The sequence below is a fragment of the Rousettus aegyptiacus genome, unplaced genomic scaffold (genome assembly GCF_014176215.1).
Source record: "Rousettus aegyptiacus isolate mRouAeg1 unplaced genomic scaffold, mRouAeg1.p scaffold_m13_p_10, whole genome shotgun sequence".
In the NCBI taxonomy this organism is placed as follows: Eukaryota; Metazoa; Chordata; class Mammalia; order Chiroptera; family Pteropodidae; genus Rousettus; species Rousettus aegyptiacus.
This window is the reverse complement of record NW_023416285.1, coordinates 44,335,936-44,353,268: the sequence shown is the minus strand read 5'-3', so window position 1 is coordinate 44,353,268 and position 17,333 is coordinate 44,335,936. Positions and strand designations below refer to the sequence as shown.

The 17,333-nt window shown below is 38.0% G+C and overlaps 1 protein-coding gene across 40 annotated transcripts in view; it reads right to left on the bottom strand.

Moving 5' to 3' along the window:
* Window positions 1-10,838: 10,838 nt before the first annotated feature.
* The window catches only part of SEC31A (SEC31 homolog A, COPII coat complex component), a 59,933-nt gene continuing 53,438 nt past the window's right edge, over window positions 10,839-17,333 (bottom strand). For 33 of the 40 annotated variants that reach the window (XM_036227802.1, XM_016156227.2, XM_016156231.2 and 30 more), the window contains 3 exons: window positions 15,027-15,146; window positions 12,512-12,583; window positions 10,839-11,692 (listed from right to left, as the gene is read on the bottom strand). In XM_036227802.1, coding sequence (XP_036083695.1) covers window positions 11,513-11,692; window positions 12,512-12,583; window positions 15,027-15,146 — 372 coding nt within the window. In that variant the 3' untranslated portion in view covers window positions 10,839-11,512. The remainder of the gene's footprint in view (window positions 11,693-12,511; window positions 12,584-15,026; window positions 15,147-17,333) is intronic. The other 7 variants (XM_036227795.1, XM_036227796.1, XM_036227787.1 and 4 more) reach the window with 1 other exon arrangement.

Sequence of the window (17,333 nt, the reverse complement as noted above, 5' to 3'; positions counted from 1 at the left end):
GTGGAGGGATGGAGAGCAGCCGCACAACTCGTAGGCGGCTGTAGCGAGACACACAGTAGGTGCTCAGTTAGTGTCTATTAGATGGTACATAAATGATTTGGGCGGCTAGTTAGTAGCCAACAATTGCCCTTCCCACCGTGCAACCTATAAGCCTGTCAGCTTTGTTCACGGCAAATTATCAGCTAACCCCACACTTGTGGACTCTCTTTAGCAAGCATCATTGAGAATGGGGCTTTAGAAAAAAAAATCACCCAGAATGTCCCAAGGAAAATTAACCTGTGAAAAAATCATGTCTGTTTATTCTTCTCCTCTTAACGCAGATAATTTAGAGCTATACAGAGGGAGCCCTAATTGCATAGAATGCAGAGAAGGGTGCCCTAGATGTGTGGCAAGCAGATGTGGCTGCACCTGCAGGCAGGTAACAGGAAAAAAGGGGCTCAGGACTGGAAGCCAGAGGCTCTGAGTGCTAGTTCTAACTCACTGTGATCCAACTCAGCTATCTAGGCACACATTTCCTTACCAGGGAAACAGAATTAATCTTTATTCTTCCTTCCAGCTTGTAAATTCTATAAATATGAGCTTTAAGGGGTACCATTATGTCGATAAATAGAGCTAATTTTTTGGATTACCCATTCCAGGATTCCAGGAGAGGGGGTAAAAATTACAAAGAACTGTCTGCGTGGAAGGGGCATATATAAGCATCTTATTGTTAGCAGACTTTAACCAGTCCAATTAGCCAGAGAAAATAATCTCTAATTTAAAACTGAAACAAGGTATATGGCTGTGGAATTGTGGCCACTAAGCCAGTGTTATGGTAGTGCTTCAGATAGAGCTGAAATTTTAGAATGAAAGGAAATTTGCCTGGGGACCAGACAAATGTCGGCACAGAATAATGACCAGTGAGATAACAGAACGTGAAACTGGAGGGTATAAATTCCAACAGCCTGCTCAGCCTGGGCTTTATAATGAACCAGTTTTTCTTCTCATGCTCCCACTGTTGCCCCTACCACCTGACCCACATACTCTCTGTGGCCCTCAAGTTTAGACTGTCCTTTCTTTCTGGAGTAGACTAGTTGCTTGGCCAAGACCTCTCTCTGGGTTATTGTAATGACTCATCCCATCCTCACTCTAACCATTCAATCATTTGTTTGGCATTTATGGGGCATCTGCTATGTGCCAGGAGTAGTGGACACTGAGGATACAAGGATGAAAAGGTATGGCCCTTGCCCTCAAGGAGGGAAGACAGGTCAAACAAATGTAACCTCTTTGCTATGACATTGGAAGGGCAAGAAGGTCCAGTCCATTACCGGGGGCGGGGAGGCGGGGGGGATATTCTTACTAGGTATCAAGAATATATACAGAGTTTAGAGAAGGCAGAAAAATAGTTCTTTACTTGGGCCCTGGGTACTTTATTAGATAAGCTACTATGTCTTGAATTTATCTTAAATGAACGTCCTCCTCTTGTCCCTTCCCTGGGTCACACTGGGTTGGGCCAATCACTTCAGCTGATTGGACTAAGGGTGGAGATTGAGATGTTATTTTGTGGGTGGGGGAGAAGGGAAATGTTCTTTAGGTCTTTCAGACCCTACCTACAAAAAGATAACTGAAAGAAAACAGCCCTTCCAGATGTCCCCTCAGAGTGAAACCTCTACAGATATAAGATATACTCTTGCTAATAATGACTGTTCACTGTAGTGTATTATGCTGTCAGGGCTACTGTTTCTTTTCTCATCTAGGGTCTTTGCCAAAGACCTTAGTATATTTTCTTAGCTTCTGGTCAAGACCCCAGAAGTGGATGAGTGTTCATCTCTCCCCCTGATGGGGCAAATGTAATAGTAATCCTTAACCTGTCAACCAAATAATGACCAAAAACGTGAAAAGAGCCCTAATATTGGTATGTGGAAGACAAAGTGGAGGCATAAAGGAGGGAGTAGTTAATTTGCACTAGAGGGGGAGGAAGAGAGGTAACGTCTGGGTAAGATTTTTTTTTTAACTTGATTTAAAATTGTAAATTGTGGTAAAATATACATAATTTTAACCAACTTACCTATTTTTAAGTGTTCAGTTCAATAGTACATTCACATTGTTGGGAACAAATCTCCAGAACTCCTTTTGCAAAATTGAAACTATACACATTAAACAACAATTCCCCATTTCTCCCTCTCCCTAACCCCTGGCAACCACCATTGTACTTTCTGTTTCTCCAGGTTTGACTACTTTAGATATCTCATGTAAATGAAATCATATTATTAGTATTTGTCTTTTTGCATGACTAGCTTATTTCAGTTAGCATGTCTTCAAGGTTCATCCATGTTGTAGCATGTGTTAGAATTTCCTTCCTTTACAAGGCTAAATGTTTCATTGTATGCATAGAACACATTTTGCTTATCCATTCATATCACAATGGACACTGGGTATTTTCTACCTTTTTGCTATTGTGAATGCTGCTGCTGTGAACATAAGTTAACAACTATCTCTTTGAGACCTTGCTTTTAGTTTTTTTTGGATATGTATCCAGAAGTGGTATTACTGGAGTTTATAATAATTCTACTTTTGATTTTTTTATAACTTCCATACTGTTGCCCATAGCAGCTGCACAATTTACATTCCTAGCAACAGTACACAAGGGGTCCAACTTCTCCACATCCTAACTCTTCTTATTTTCTGGTTTGTGTGTGTGTGTGGGGGGGGTGTTTTTTGCTTTGATTTGGCTTATAGCCATTCTAATAGATAGATATGAGATGATATCTCATTGTGATTTTGATTTGCATTTCCTTAATGGTTATTGATGTTGAGCAACTTTTTCATGTGCTTGTTGGCCTTCTATATGTCATATTTGGAGAAATGTCTATTCTAGTCTGTCTTTTAATCAGGTCGTTTTTGTTTTTGAGTTCCAGGAGTTTTTTTATATCCTTTGAATATTAGTTCCTTATTTGATATGTGGGTTACAAATATTTTCTCCAACTCCATAGGTTGCTTTTTCACTGTTGATTATCTTAATATAGCTTTAATTTTTACATAGTCCAATTTATCTATTTTTACTTTTGTTACCTGTGCTTTTGGTGTCATGTCCAAGAAATCTTTGCTAAATCCAATGTTATGAAGCTTTTCCCTTATGTTTTCTTTTAAGAGTTTTATAGTTTCAATAATTACATTTAGGTTTTTGATTCATTTTGAATTGATTTTTGGATGTGGTATAAGGTAAGAATCCAACTTCATTTTTTTTTGTATGGGGTATCTAGTTTTCCAAACACCATCTGTTAAAAAAACAAACAAACAAACAAACAAAAAAAAAACAAAAAAAAAAACCCTCTCCTTTCCCCATTGAATGGTCTTGACATCCTTGTTGAAGAGCATTTGATCATATACTCCAGGGTTTATTTCTGGACTCTATCTATTCCATTGGTCTATATGTCTATCTTTATGCTAGTACCACATTTTTTTTGAGTACTGTAGCTTTGTAATAAATTTCAAAATCAAGAAGTAGGAGACCTCCAACTTTGTTCTTTTTCAAGATTGTTTTAGCCATGCAGATCATTAAGATTCGATATGAATTTTAAGATGGATTTTTCTATTTCTGCAAAAATGTCACTGGGATTTTGCTAGGGATTGCATTAAATCTGGAGATTACTTTGGTTGGTATTGGCATCTTAACAATTTTAAGTCTCCAATCCATGGATATGGGATGTCTTTCCATTTATTTGTGTCTTCTTTAATTTCTCTCAGCAATATTTTGTAGTTTTCAGTGTATAAATCTTTTGCCTCCTTGGTTAAGTTTACCAGATAATGATTGCTCTGAGATATACTAAGAGAAAACCATCACAGCAAGAATGCCTAGGTTCTGGCCATCAGTATGTGCCTTGGAGAAGAAGTTGCTTCAGCTAAAGAGGATACAATGAAGACAGAAGATAAAATGTTAGATGGTAATACCACCTACAAAAACTGTGTGTGAGAGATGCTTGGTGAGGTATGTGGTCTGCCATGGTCAGGAGGCTTCATGGAGGTCACAGTAAAAAAAAGCCCTGAAGAAGGAATGACCTGGCAGAGACTCTTGGATAATTGTGTAAGAAAAGACTCAGAGATGGGAGTGAGCCTGGCAAACTATCTAGCTAAGGCTGTAGTCCTTCAAAGGATGAATATCAAGATTTTAAAAAATCGTATAAAAATATTTATGGAGAATATGCTGGTAATAGAGATGAAATAAAGAGGAAGAAAATATCCATTCTCAAAGTTAGAGATTTACAGTGATTCTCACATCTATGTTTTTCTTAAGGAAATTTAGATTTTGGTTACAGGGGCTACATGTGAAATGACCCTGGTTTGGCATCTGACAACCTGGGTTTGAGTGTGGCCCCACCATCTGATTTAGCAAGTCTCTGTGATTTGGAAACAATGACAGTCTCTTAGATCTTTATTTCCATTCTGTGTAATCTAAGAATTCAGACAGCTCTATGCTGGGAATCCTCTCCATGCAATTTGCCTAATAATCTAATTTCAGTTTTTTTCATGTATGAAATGGAGATGATACTGCCTCCCTCACAGGAATAGAGCTTGGTACAGGATTTGGTACCTAGTAACTACTGAATAATGTGGGTATTTTAGATTGTTTTTTAATCATCCTAGAGAGATGGACTCAATGCAATTATAAAACATGCCTGGCCAGGAAGCCAGAGTGCATCCCAGATTGGGAAAACAACTGGGTGGGCTGGAGAGATTCAGACCTTGAAAGAACGAATTCTAGCGGCACCAGGAAACTGGGAAATAAAATCACTTGCTCTGCTTTATTAGCGGTAATCATCTAAAACAACTCCTTTGGCACAAGGAGGGGATGTGCTCTGTAGCTCTAAGGTATTTAAGGGAGGAGGGAAGAGAGGTTGCCACTTGGATGAAGTGTAGGGACAATTATTTCAAATGTAATTATTTCAAATTATTTCAAATGTAAACAATCTTTGTGCTCCTAGAGTGAGAAAACTACTCACAGGAAGATTAGTTTTGAGATAGAGCAACTCCATGGCTTAACAGAAAGTTCCTCCAGTCACAGGAAGGTTGGTTTCCCCTTTTCTGTACTAAATAGATTGGAAAATTTTCCAGTTGAGATTTTAAAACAATGAAAGGGTGACCTCTTCTTCTGAAATGAATGCTTCTATTGCTTTGGGTGTGAAGAGAGCGAGGGGTTTTCTTTTAACAAAATCCCAACCTTATTGCTTACGACCCGTCCCATATTTCCTGACCATTCTTAATAGAGTGCTGCAGTTTGGCAGCAGGAAACTGGGCATAGGAGATGGCCAGATTTGCAGACCCTTTCTTCCTAATTCATAGATAAGAGGATCTACTTAATGAAAAACCCACTAAAGTACTATAGCCAACCCAACCTATCTCTTCTGTCAGTGATATGCTGGCCTTTGCGTGTTACCAGGTTACCTTTGGTTTGAATCAATGAACAATCTTTCATTCAACACCTATGTATTGAGTGTTTTCTAGAAGCCAAGCATGAGCTCAGCTCCATGCACAGAAGTATATGACTGTGTTCATGGGACTCACCGTCTAGGAGGGGAGGCAGAACGTAATCAAATAATCACTATGAGAAGTGTGTACCACAAACTCTAGCAAGTGCTGTGAAGGAATCGCTAACCATTTCTTTTAAAGACCCAGTCAGGCACGTTAACATTTGTTTGTACCTATACCACATCCTTGACCAACATCTGGCTAGAATAAGGTCCACCAGCCACACTCCTCCCCTCTCTCCCTACTCTTAGTTTCCTGCCTCTCTGAAATAAATGAACAATCCCTATTATTGTTGCAGAAGAAAGAAGAGTATTGACATGGTTTTCACCCACATCTCTTCCAGCTCTCTAGTTCCCCTCCCCCCACAACACCCACCCCACTTTCTTTTAGGATGGTTATTTTGGTTTCCAAGGGCAGATAAACGGATAGCTTTCTCAGCATTAGCTGCTGTTATTGTTTCTGTTTCAACGACCTCTTTCTCTTTCTGCTGTGTCAATTACCACAGGCTGCTCTTAAAAGGCAAAGGCCCCTATTGCTCTCTAGCTGGGAGGGAGCATTTGTAAATAGAGTTCAGGAATGTCAAAAGGGTGACCTAGATTTGCAGCACCAGAGGAAAAACTAGTTCATTTGAGTACCCATGTAATCAAATGTAGCCTATTCGTGAGATGTAGGGAACAGGTGTGTAGAAAAGTTAATTTCATGGAAATGTGTCATTCCTGAGGGGACGCATTCCTTAAGGACCTCAAGACCAAGCAGATATTTATTCCTAAGTCCTCATATCACAAACTGTTTCTTTAATGCCTGCCTACTCATTTTTAATCAAGGAAAGTGCTGCATTGGTTTTTTTCCAGATTAGAAATGAAATTAACTCCACAAAAGGTATCCAAATATAAACAGGCCTCAGTGGTTTCTGTCATTTTTCCAAAGCTCTGGTGCTTACCCAAATGTTTTGGATTCCTTCTAAAGACTTGTAGGCATATATACAAAGATGCTGTGGGAAAGAGAGATGGGTTACAGAGCTAAAAGTGAAATTCGAACCATCTAGTCATACCCGCCTCTCCTCATTCTATAGATAGGGAAATGGGAGACAGAAAGAGGAGACATGATTTGACTAACAGTAAGTGGCAGAGAAAACACTAAAACCCAGTTCCTTGACTCAGATAGGTGCTCTATTACACGGTCTCCCATGAAGACATAATTTACAGCAATTGGGAGAGAGTGGGCTCCCCAGAGGCATCTTATTGTTACTACCCAGGAGTCTGGCCTCCTGGACTGTTCCCTATTGCGATCTACAATACAGGAGGTACTGGGTTGCTCCGGCCCACTCTTTTCTCCCTTCTTCTCTAAACTGCACCCTTTTCATTTGGGGAACCATTCCATGTGGTTCTGGTGGGGCTTAAAAATCACTGTGTTGGCATCAGGTAGGGTGGGCACATGAGCTGGGCCAGCCAGTTCCAGCACCCTACCTCTCTGGGAACAAAACTCAATCAGGTAGTGGGCATGGGACTCAAACAGAAGCAATCAGAGTTGTCTGTGAGCCACATGTGGATATTGTGAGAGGTTTTCTCTTCCCTTTGTATATCGCAAACAGTGGAGACAGAGGCTTTGGGCTGCCAGGGCCTATCTTTCCCACCATGTAAAGAGAACCTGCCTGAAAAGAAGCCAACACATAATGCTCAATAAATTTACCCATTAATAGTAACTGCATTCCTCTTTTGTGGGAAATACCAGGTCTCTGAAAGCTATTAAGATGCGGGAAGTCAGAAAGCAAAACTCAGATTTTTGTTGTTTCAGCAGTCATCCTTACTTTGCGAAAAATACAGTTTTGTGGGGGAAAAAAATGTGCTCACTAGGCTGAGATGTGAGTTCGAATCCAGATTCTACTGCTAACCAACTGCGCCAGGCAACTAGAATTAATAGCTTGGCTCCCTGGGTCAGCGTGAGGACTGAGGGTGCAGGCACTCGGTACCTAGCTCAGTGCCCAACTGGAGTAAAAGTCAGATCTCCTCAGTGTGTCCAAGAAGTAGGTCTCTGTGGACTCGACTTTGGACTGTTAAAACTCACTTGTTCTCTCCCAAAGACTCCTTCAGGCAAAAAAGGCTGTCAGAGGAGGTCATCTGTTATTTGGAGATACATCCAGAGAGCAAAGAAATTACTTTTAGGTCACTGTTAGCAGATGGTTGCTTTCCTTTTTTACTATTGAAATCTGTGATATTTAATTCCATTGCACTTGGAGTGGGAAGTTCCTTAATTAGACAAGGTATAAGATGAAACGATTTTTCATCATTAACCAAATCATACTCACTGGTCATCCTTAATGACTTCCTTAAATTATATATTATAATCACCATTCTTTTGCTATTCAGAAAAAAGGTCTGAAACTTCTCTAATCAAATTTGAATCCATTCTCCTATGATAAGATCCCTACTGAACCATTTTACATTGCCTACTGGAAGCACATCTGTTTTGACATGAGGTCTCTACTGAACTGCATAAAGCACTTTATATTTACTGACTTAAACCAAGTTAGTAACAACTCTTGGATGCTACTATCTAGAGCTGGGAAATGTTATAGCCTTTAAAGGTATAAAGAGATAATGGTAGATGTGTTTGAAATACAGGTTTCGTAAGGTTTAACTGAACATGTAAGAACTAAAGCCAATAAGCTTGTATATCTTTTTGAAATAGGAAGGCTTCTTTGTACTACCCCTTTCTATTTGCACAATGTGAACCCAGTGATATACAAAAGGTGGTTTTAGAAAGGTCACAATTGGGAAATTATAAGGCACCAGTAACAAAGCAGAGATGGGCCTACCTGATGAACAATAGGCTTCTAGGCCTATGAAATGAAAGCCCAAAATCAAATTCAGATTTAACAGGGAATGCAGCTCCATTAAAAAATGCAGACATTACAGAGTAATGATGTTTGTACAAAGTCATTCTAGGTGTTTCATTCATAACATTAACACTGTTTGTTAAATAAATACATTAGCAGATCTCTGGAAACATAAATCCAGAGTGCAAACAATATACGACACAATTAAATCAAAGTCTATTTCCTTTTGTTTGATTTTATTAGCTGTTTCAAGATCTACTCCAACCACTTGAAACCCACACATCCCCTACCTCCCAAAGGGGAAAAAAGGCAAACAGATGGAAATTGAAGAATGTTACAGTTTGATGTCAATCCGGTTTATATGCACACTAAGCAACCTGGGTCCAAAAGACTTGTATGAATACCAAAGCACTGAGCAGAATAGATCCTACAGAAATGTAGATAAAACAAATAGTATACCAGTAGAAGTAGAAATATAAAGCTGAATTTGATTGCTTTTTCTTTGCAATCTAGATTTGTTGGGGGTTAAATTTAAGACTGCTGCCACCACAGCAATGGAACAAAATACAGAGGGGAGCACACGTACATGTGTTATGTATGCATACAGAGATGGCATACTATTTGCTGAATCTTCCTGAGGTCTCCACCATGGCAGAGGGATGGAGTTGCATGCAGTCATTCTCAGGCACACTCATATCTGGTTCAGGAGACAAGTGGTTATCAGAAAAGTATCAACCAATCACCAACCCTCTCTTTACCTTCAGGCAAGGTACCTCTGGCTGTTAGGAATCCCCTTGCATCTTTCTGTCCCCTAGGGTACATGGAATTTTCTGAATCCAAAGGACTAAATAGTAAATAGGCTCATTCAAGTCTCAACAGTTAGGTGCACAGTAGTTATTTTCAACTTTTTCCTGATGCCACACTAGTCAAATGAACTACCTTCATCAGCTATGTATCCCATTACACATAAAGATTCTCAAATGGAGGTTATGGGTGCATCCAGCCCACCCAGCCCACCCATCCCACAGGGTAGTATAAAGAATGGAGGAGAGGAGCAGGTGCAGTATGAAAAAGTGCCACTCCCAGAGATATGGTATGTCTCCTGGCCCACACCCGACCCCACCTGCCAGTTTCCCTTATGCCCCTTTTCCTTGTTTTAAAGTTAAGTAGGTTAAAGCAATAAGATGAATACAGGAATCATGGAAAGGGGTACAGCTATAACTTTCCAAACCAAACAGCAATCAGTTCTATCATCCCTTAGATCTTTACATAATAGCCTAATACAGGGGTGCCTGAACTGTGCAGGTGTACAATGTAAATGTCTTCAGAGTTGAAAACATTAACAACAGACTCATTTACAAAATGATGTTAAAATTTTTTTCTACTTGTAAAAAAACTTTCTGAAAGTTGTTTTACTTTTCTTCAGGAAAACAAACTACTCTCTTTCTATAATCTCCTATTGTCTTCATACCTCAGAGACAAAAAAAATATTTTGGGTTCAGCTCTTCTTATCTCCATCTTTACACGAAACAACTCCAAGGTTATAAGCCATTTGGAGAAATGTCTCCACGGTGGGAAAAAAAAATCACAATGCTGTATTGAAAAGAGATAACAGGTGCCCAGATGTGAGCAACAAACAGTTTTTACACTCATGCTTGTAAAATCTTTGGAGCTGGCCAGAGCTCTACTGCCACCTACTCTTATTTTTCATCTTTTGAGAATCGGCATTTTGTTGTTGTTATTGTTAAATGCTAATTATACCACTGTTACATCAGGATATATATGCAGCCATAATACAAATCCTAACTATAAGATGATGAATGAAAAAAATTATGAAAGGCCAGCCTGTTGCTCTGATGGGGTCTTAAGCTGATACTACACTTGAGGTCATGAGGTCAAGTTGCCACTTAAATGAGTCACAGAAGTGACTCAGACTAACAAACTTGTAGGAGGCTGATGGCAGGGTGCTGAGACATCACCCATCCCTAAGGCTCCAATGCTCATACATGCTATCATCCTTTTTCTAGTTAAAAATTGAGCTAAATATTGAGTTTGCTAATTTTTAAAAAGGGGTTTAATTTGGTGAATAAGGAATCTCAGCAAAGGAAATTCAGAGGTTCTTGCAAACTTTTTTCCTCGGGCTGCAAAAAACCTGACAAACTACTCTTAATTCCTTGGAACAGCACTTCTATCTCCACAATTGTTACAGTGTTTATTTTCTAGTTTTCCAACCCATTTAGGTGAAATTGCATAGATAAAGAAAAAATATTAGTATATGATTCTCAAGAGTCTATGGGGGCCATTATCTTTTATTTACCACACTGTAAGACAGACTGTAATAAAATCACTTGACAGAAAAACTGGCTGAAAAATACCTGTATGATTCAGGGGATTGACAGAAATTAAAGTTTTCTTTCTGAACCTAAACCTCAGAGCCATAGATAACTTTTTCAAAATGGATAAATGAATTTCTAAATATAAAATGGAGACGATTCGATTTTAAAATTCAAACAGAATACTGAAAACATTTATTAATAAAGTTCAATGCATTCTACAGAATGAAAATGCTCAGTCTTTTCTTATAGATACGTAAAGCTAACAATCTCACTTTTCATTAATATGGCTAAAATCTATGCAGCATCCTCTAAATTTAATTATTTGTTCAGGACCAGAGTGAAGCCAAAGACATAAAAAATAAGGACTGAACTAAACTGTGAACAGCTTTTTGGAAAAAAAAAAAAAAAGACTACATACACTTAAAATAGGATTATACACTTTAATCTGATTGACATAAAAGAAATAGAGAGGACATGAAAGAAATTTAGTTTTAGCTCTGCTTTATGCATAACCAGATGCTCCTTTTCCAAAAAGTACACAACGGTTTTAAAAACCACATTTTATCAGAATTCTTGAGGAAAACATACTATGTGTAGTCCAAGAAATACATTATTTGCAGAATAGGAAAATCACTGTGAGCAATAAAAGATTAAAACAAAAGAAAGCACCAGGGTTTAGAGCAGTTCTAAGATGAGTGTATCTGCAGAAATAGTGTAAATGCTCTTGACTGGCTGCTATGGAAACATGCTAATGAGAATTGGTCCATATCTTATCATTTTTAAAAACATGTTTCTTTTGGAAAATGGCAATACGGCTGGGAGAAAACCTGTCCTTTTAGACACCCAGCTTATTGGCCTGGGTGAGAACAACTTTGAGAACTGGCATGAAAGCAGAGGTCTCGCTGAAGTTGCTGGTACTAACTATGTGGGTATGGGTGGCCAATCCTTCTGAGTAGTTTCGCGTTTCAATGCTCCTTGCAATGTTGTGTAAACCACTGATGATTGTGGGTGAAAGCTGAAATAAAGGTGGAACCAAGAGAAAGAATTAAATTAAGGGAAAATTTCCCATGAGACCCTCTATATACATTAAACCTCAATATTTAAAAGGAGCTTGAAATAAACATTACAAAAAAGTATAAATTATTTAGCATTTCTAGAAATAGTTTGACTAAGCAACACTTAAGTTATAAAACAAAACTATGACAAAATGTTAGGTAAGAAAATTATTTATGAATTAAACATGCATAATAAGCCAGATATTTTCTTGATTTCCTCCCCCAAGCTGAAATGATAATGTCTCTCACCACTTAAGAACTTTAATTCTGTCATCTCTTAAAACCATAAAACCTATAGTTTTCCATGTCATTATTTGGTTTATATTGCCCATACTTTTGAGGGAAAACTTTATTTTGGATCAGTCCCCGAACCATACCACTTCCACTGTTATATCAACTTCCTTTGGTTTGGTTCTCATGAGATAAAATCGTTATTTTTATCTGATGGGACCGACGTGGGGAATGGGGAAAAGTAATGTTGAAATGCGAAAATATAAAAAGTCCCAGTTTTTATTCTCCTATCCTAGTACTTTCATTAATAAAGCAAAAACTCTGCTAGAAAGAAACCTCCTTCACTCCCTCTCTTCCCCCAGCCCCAGAGGCTCTCCTCATCCCCGAAAAATGAAATTTAAGATTCAGTTAGCGCAAAACCCATTCTATAACTATCATGACAGTTTGGCCTCCAACCACACTACACTTGAATGCTGATGGAATGCTTATTTTATTAGCAACTAGGAACAAATGTTTATCATAAATCCTTCTTTGTCCCACAAACTTACTGTCTGTTCCCGAAGTTTATCATATAGAAACTCCAAGCGTTTGCTGGCATCATCTAGTTTCCTCTTGGTTTGCTGCAGGAGAGGAAAATAGATACACTGTATTTGAACCTAAACTTTTATCCAAAGAATTTTTCCTATCTCATTTCACTAACCTTACACTCATGATGATGAACAACTGCATTTTATAAAAAAACGGAGGCAACTATGGCCAAGAAACTTGAACAGATTATTAGGACAGAGATCAGTAATCTAATAACAGGGAGAGAGCAAGATAATGAGACTCTTTCCTTCCACTGTGCAAATGGAGTACTGGTTAGATTTCATGTGGAATGCAATCTCACTTGACAAGGTATGCACATGTACAGGTGTACAATATCCCTAAGCAACAGGCAGTGCCATCTGGAGGCAGCAATGAGTCAGTGTACTACAGGAAAGAAATTCTAAGTACAGTTATAAATCATGGGTAGGTGTCAGAGGTAAACATATAGGTGAACTGGAATTTTGTTTTACCCTTTCAAAAATATTACTTACACACTTAGTCTATTTGGTTTGTTTAATTCTGCCCCTTTCTGAGCCTTTAAAACGCCTAGGAAAAAGGTGTTTCTGGTGACTTAAGACTAAGAGGAAAGTAGTAAAATGAATTCTTAAATTAAAGAGATCTCCCCACCCCATCCTAGTTCTTTAGGTATAGTGAGGGAACACTATTCTAAAACCAAAATGAAAGGTTTGAAATTACAATGTGATTAACATAATGATCTACATTATGCAACAGCTTTAGAAGTGACGGTGTTCTTTAATATTTATTGAGTGCCTACTATGTGCCACGCTGGGGATACTGTTTGTGTCACATGGAGCTCATATTGGGTAGGAAAAAGATCTAACTAAACAATATGTTCTATGTCAGATGGTAATGAATGCCACGAAGAAAAGTTAACAGGGTAAGAGGGCTAGAGGTGTTGGAAGTGAGAGTGGTAAAAAAAGGCCCGATGGCTAATGGGACATTTGAGCAGAAGGCTGGAGCAAGTGAGGAGTGAGCAACACAGCTATGCGGGGGAAGAGTGCCAGGCAGAAGGAACAGCAAGTACAAGTCCCTGATGCTGATGAGCTCTTGGTATGTTTAGGGAAGAAATGTAGGTATTTCAGAAAAGAGAGGAAGAAATAAAGCTACCAAGGATAACATTATGAACTGAGTTGTGCTGCAAAAGTACTTTGTGTTGTTTGGCCCTAATTAAAGTGAAAATAGAAATAAAGCCATACTATAAAAGTGACTGCATCTATTGATTAAATGGACCATTTGAAGCTAATATCACATAGCTACCAACAGGAGCTCTACTCCAAGAGGCAACTGGGCAGGAGAAGATATTAGAACTTCTCCGCCAACGAGTTACAGGAATTAGAGGACCAGTTTGTCTTTTGTGATTCTCTGCTGACTCCTGTGGACCCAGAAGGTAAATGGTATGGTGACCTAGAGGTGTTACACTCAACAAAAATTTATTGAGCTGGACAATGACTTATGTGTCCTCCCGGCCTCTCTGTACTAACTCATCATGCCTGAAGGACTGGAGTTTTCCCACATTTCTATTGGGACTCCTCTATTTCTGAATGACGGTGGCCTGTCTATTTAAAGGTGTGCATAGGAAATGGTGTTTACTGGGCTATCAGCTTCATTTGCTCTCTACCCAAGACTGGTCTTTCCATCACCCCCAGAATGTCAGGCGCTAAGGTTTACGTTAACCTTTCCCTGGCCCTGCTTTCTCGACACTTTTGGTACAGGGAACTGCTTTCCAGAGACCAGCAGAAGGCTGCACATATTAATACTCAATGTTGATGAAACAACAAATTCCAAGAGTAGTTTTTCAAGCAGACAAGTAGCCAGTGGGTAAATAAGTCTATTCAATGTTTGCTGGCAGAAACTGAAATTTCATCTAAAACAAAACCAGCTTTGTGGAATTTTTCTTGTTGCCAATACACAGACATCCTCTAAGTAAACTAAGTAAAATAAGTTGCCTTAATTATGAATATGACTCTGATATCTAAAACATTTAACTGTTTTTAAGATCTTTGCATATGATTCCTACTTTTAAAAGCTTCCATGTAAGCTCAGAAAAAAACACCAAGTCTGGATTTCTTGCATACCACTATTCTGTTCTATTTATGTGCCAAACATGAGGTTGGCTGATAAGAAATGCACACAGTGGTTGAGAGCATGAATTCTGGAGCCAGACTGGGTTTGAATGGTGCTCTGACCCTAGGTGTTACTTAATTGCTTTATGCCTTAATTTCCTCATGTGTAAAATAAAGATGACAACTTCTGTGGGATTATTGTGAAGATTAAACAAATTTATATATAAAAAGTAATTAAATATTTTTGTATGTACAGCAAATTACGTAAGTGCTAGCTTTATTACTTTTGTACAAATTTTTAAAATATATCTTGTAGGGCTTCAAACAATAATTATAGAAGAACTTCATAAAAATTATTTTAAATAAGCAAAATATGAGAAAAAATACATACAGGATCTGTGGCTGAAGAGAGGCAGCGCTGAATAAGATCTTCAAATGTGGTCTTCAGAATGAGGTGTTCATCTGGAATAGGTTTCTTGGTAATTTTTTCTGTTGGCAAAGACTGCACATGCTGGAAGAAACAGTACCATAAAATGAACAGAAATGACCAGAAGCTACCTATACACGGAGACTTAAACTCTGTGACACGGAGAAACTAACTACCTTGTACCGGCTATTCAAAACCGAATGAAAAATAAACATAAGAAATCACTTGAGATAAGTAAAAACGAAAATCAGATATCCAGTAGAAGGTACAGCTTGTATTCCACAGCTTGTATTCTCAATAACAGGATAAGATATCATGTATTTAATTAATTATGAAACATATGTTGATCCCTCTTGTATATAACTGATGGGAAAGAGACCTGTGCCAGTAGGAAATAAAAAGAACAAGGCATTTATAAGCTGGCTGGTTAGAGGGGCTGCTCACTCTGCTTTTTGCCCATTTTTGTTTATCCTGGCACTCTTCTATTCTTTGATTTACCTTGGAGGTTGTTAACTGGGCTATTACCAAAGGTTAGGGTAGAAGAGACCATGATGTTACCGTGTGTAAAGATGGAAAAACAAAAAAGGAATGTTTAAATTTTTTAAAGTTTTGATTTATTAGTTCATTCATTTAAAAATATTAGGCAATTATGGACCACGCACTGGCTATGTACTGGTTAGCCAATACAGGAATAACCTCTTCCCTCAGGGATTTTACAGGCTAATGGAAGAGAAGGAAATATTTTAAATGGAATAAATGCACATAAAATAACTCTGGTAAGGCCCTCTTAAGGAAAGTATCAGAAGGATAAGGAGGAGTTGAGCAGTTAAATGGGAAAGGAAAAGTATTTCAGATGGAAGAAGAACATACAAAGGAAGGATCGTGATATAAGGGGACTAAAAGAAAGCCAGTGAGTCTGGAGCAGAGAGCAGTAGGAGTGAGCTGAAGCCTTCCAGGCAATGTGAAATATTTTGTTCTTTAATCTGAGAACAATGGGAAGTTGTAATGGTTTAAGTAAACAGAAGACAAGACCATATTAGAGATGGATCAAAGTAGATGCTAGCAGAACAATTAGAGACTCTTGTACTGCTGAAGACTGCAGAGGAATGAAGCATGGACCAGAGTAGAAATGTAAAGAAGGGATCTGAGAGAGATTTAAAGTAACAGCAACAAAATTTAAGGATAGAAATGAAAAACAAGGTTAAAGGAAAAGGAGTATAAAGATGTTCCCAGGTTTTTGGCTGGATTGAATAGAAAGGATTATGGTACCATTCACTGATACAAGAAACACGAAAAGACTAGGTTTGAGTGGAAGATTATGAATTAGGTTTTGAGCATGTTGAGTGTGAGGTGCCTCAGAGACATCCAAGTGGGCTAGTAGCCGAATATTATGGCCGAGCTGAACACATACATCTATGCAGCTCTCCCTTTCGATGTTAACTGAGGTTCTGGTTTAGATGAGTATAGCATGAGCAGCCAGGTCTAAACCAAAGTGAGTGGTTGGGTAACTTTCCAAACTAATATAAACTTGTAATCATTAAAACAAAAAAAAAGTTAACAACACATCTTTATCATTTATATTCTTGTGGAAAGAAGCAATTCACCCTATCTCCATCAAAACTGTTTTTTATAATGCAACTTAATATTTAGAACTTCCTTAGGCAGAACTATCTCTTAACAACAAAGCATACTCTTGTGATAGATACAATCATCACAAATTTGAACTCAATGAGTCAAAAACAGAGAACTATTTTTATATTTGGGCAGGAAACTGCTTCATCTTATGGTAAACTGTGGCCCAGCTCTTTACTTTTCATGAATAGATCAAAATGTTTACCTGTGTATATCTAAGTCAGTTATATGGAAATGTAATAGATTTTTCATCATCTAGAACCTTTCCAACTAGCAGTTTGTACGTAAAAAGCAAGAACAAATTTATATATCTGAAGATAAGGTTATATGTTATTAGCAAATACATGTACACAAGAAAAAATATAACTCATTACATTTTTATTTTACATTTTAAAAGGAAAAACCTCTGGAAGCAGCTTCTGCTTAGCAACCCTGGAAGCAAATATCGGATTTAATTAATCTTAAATTGTGACTGCCAATTAAGCCAAGTGAAATACTACGATTGCCAAGTTACTGTAAACACATACTAGCAAATATGTGAGCCTCTTCTAGAAAGTTTGTATGTGACCATGTAATTAAAAAATAATATGCATACATGACCAATCTTTAAAAAAGGGTTACTATCTTTTATTCAGTTTG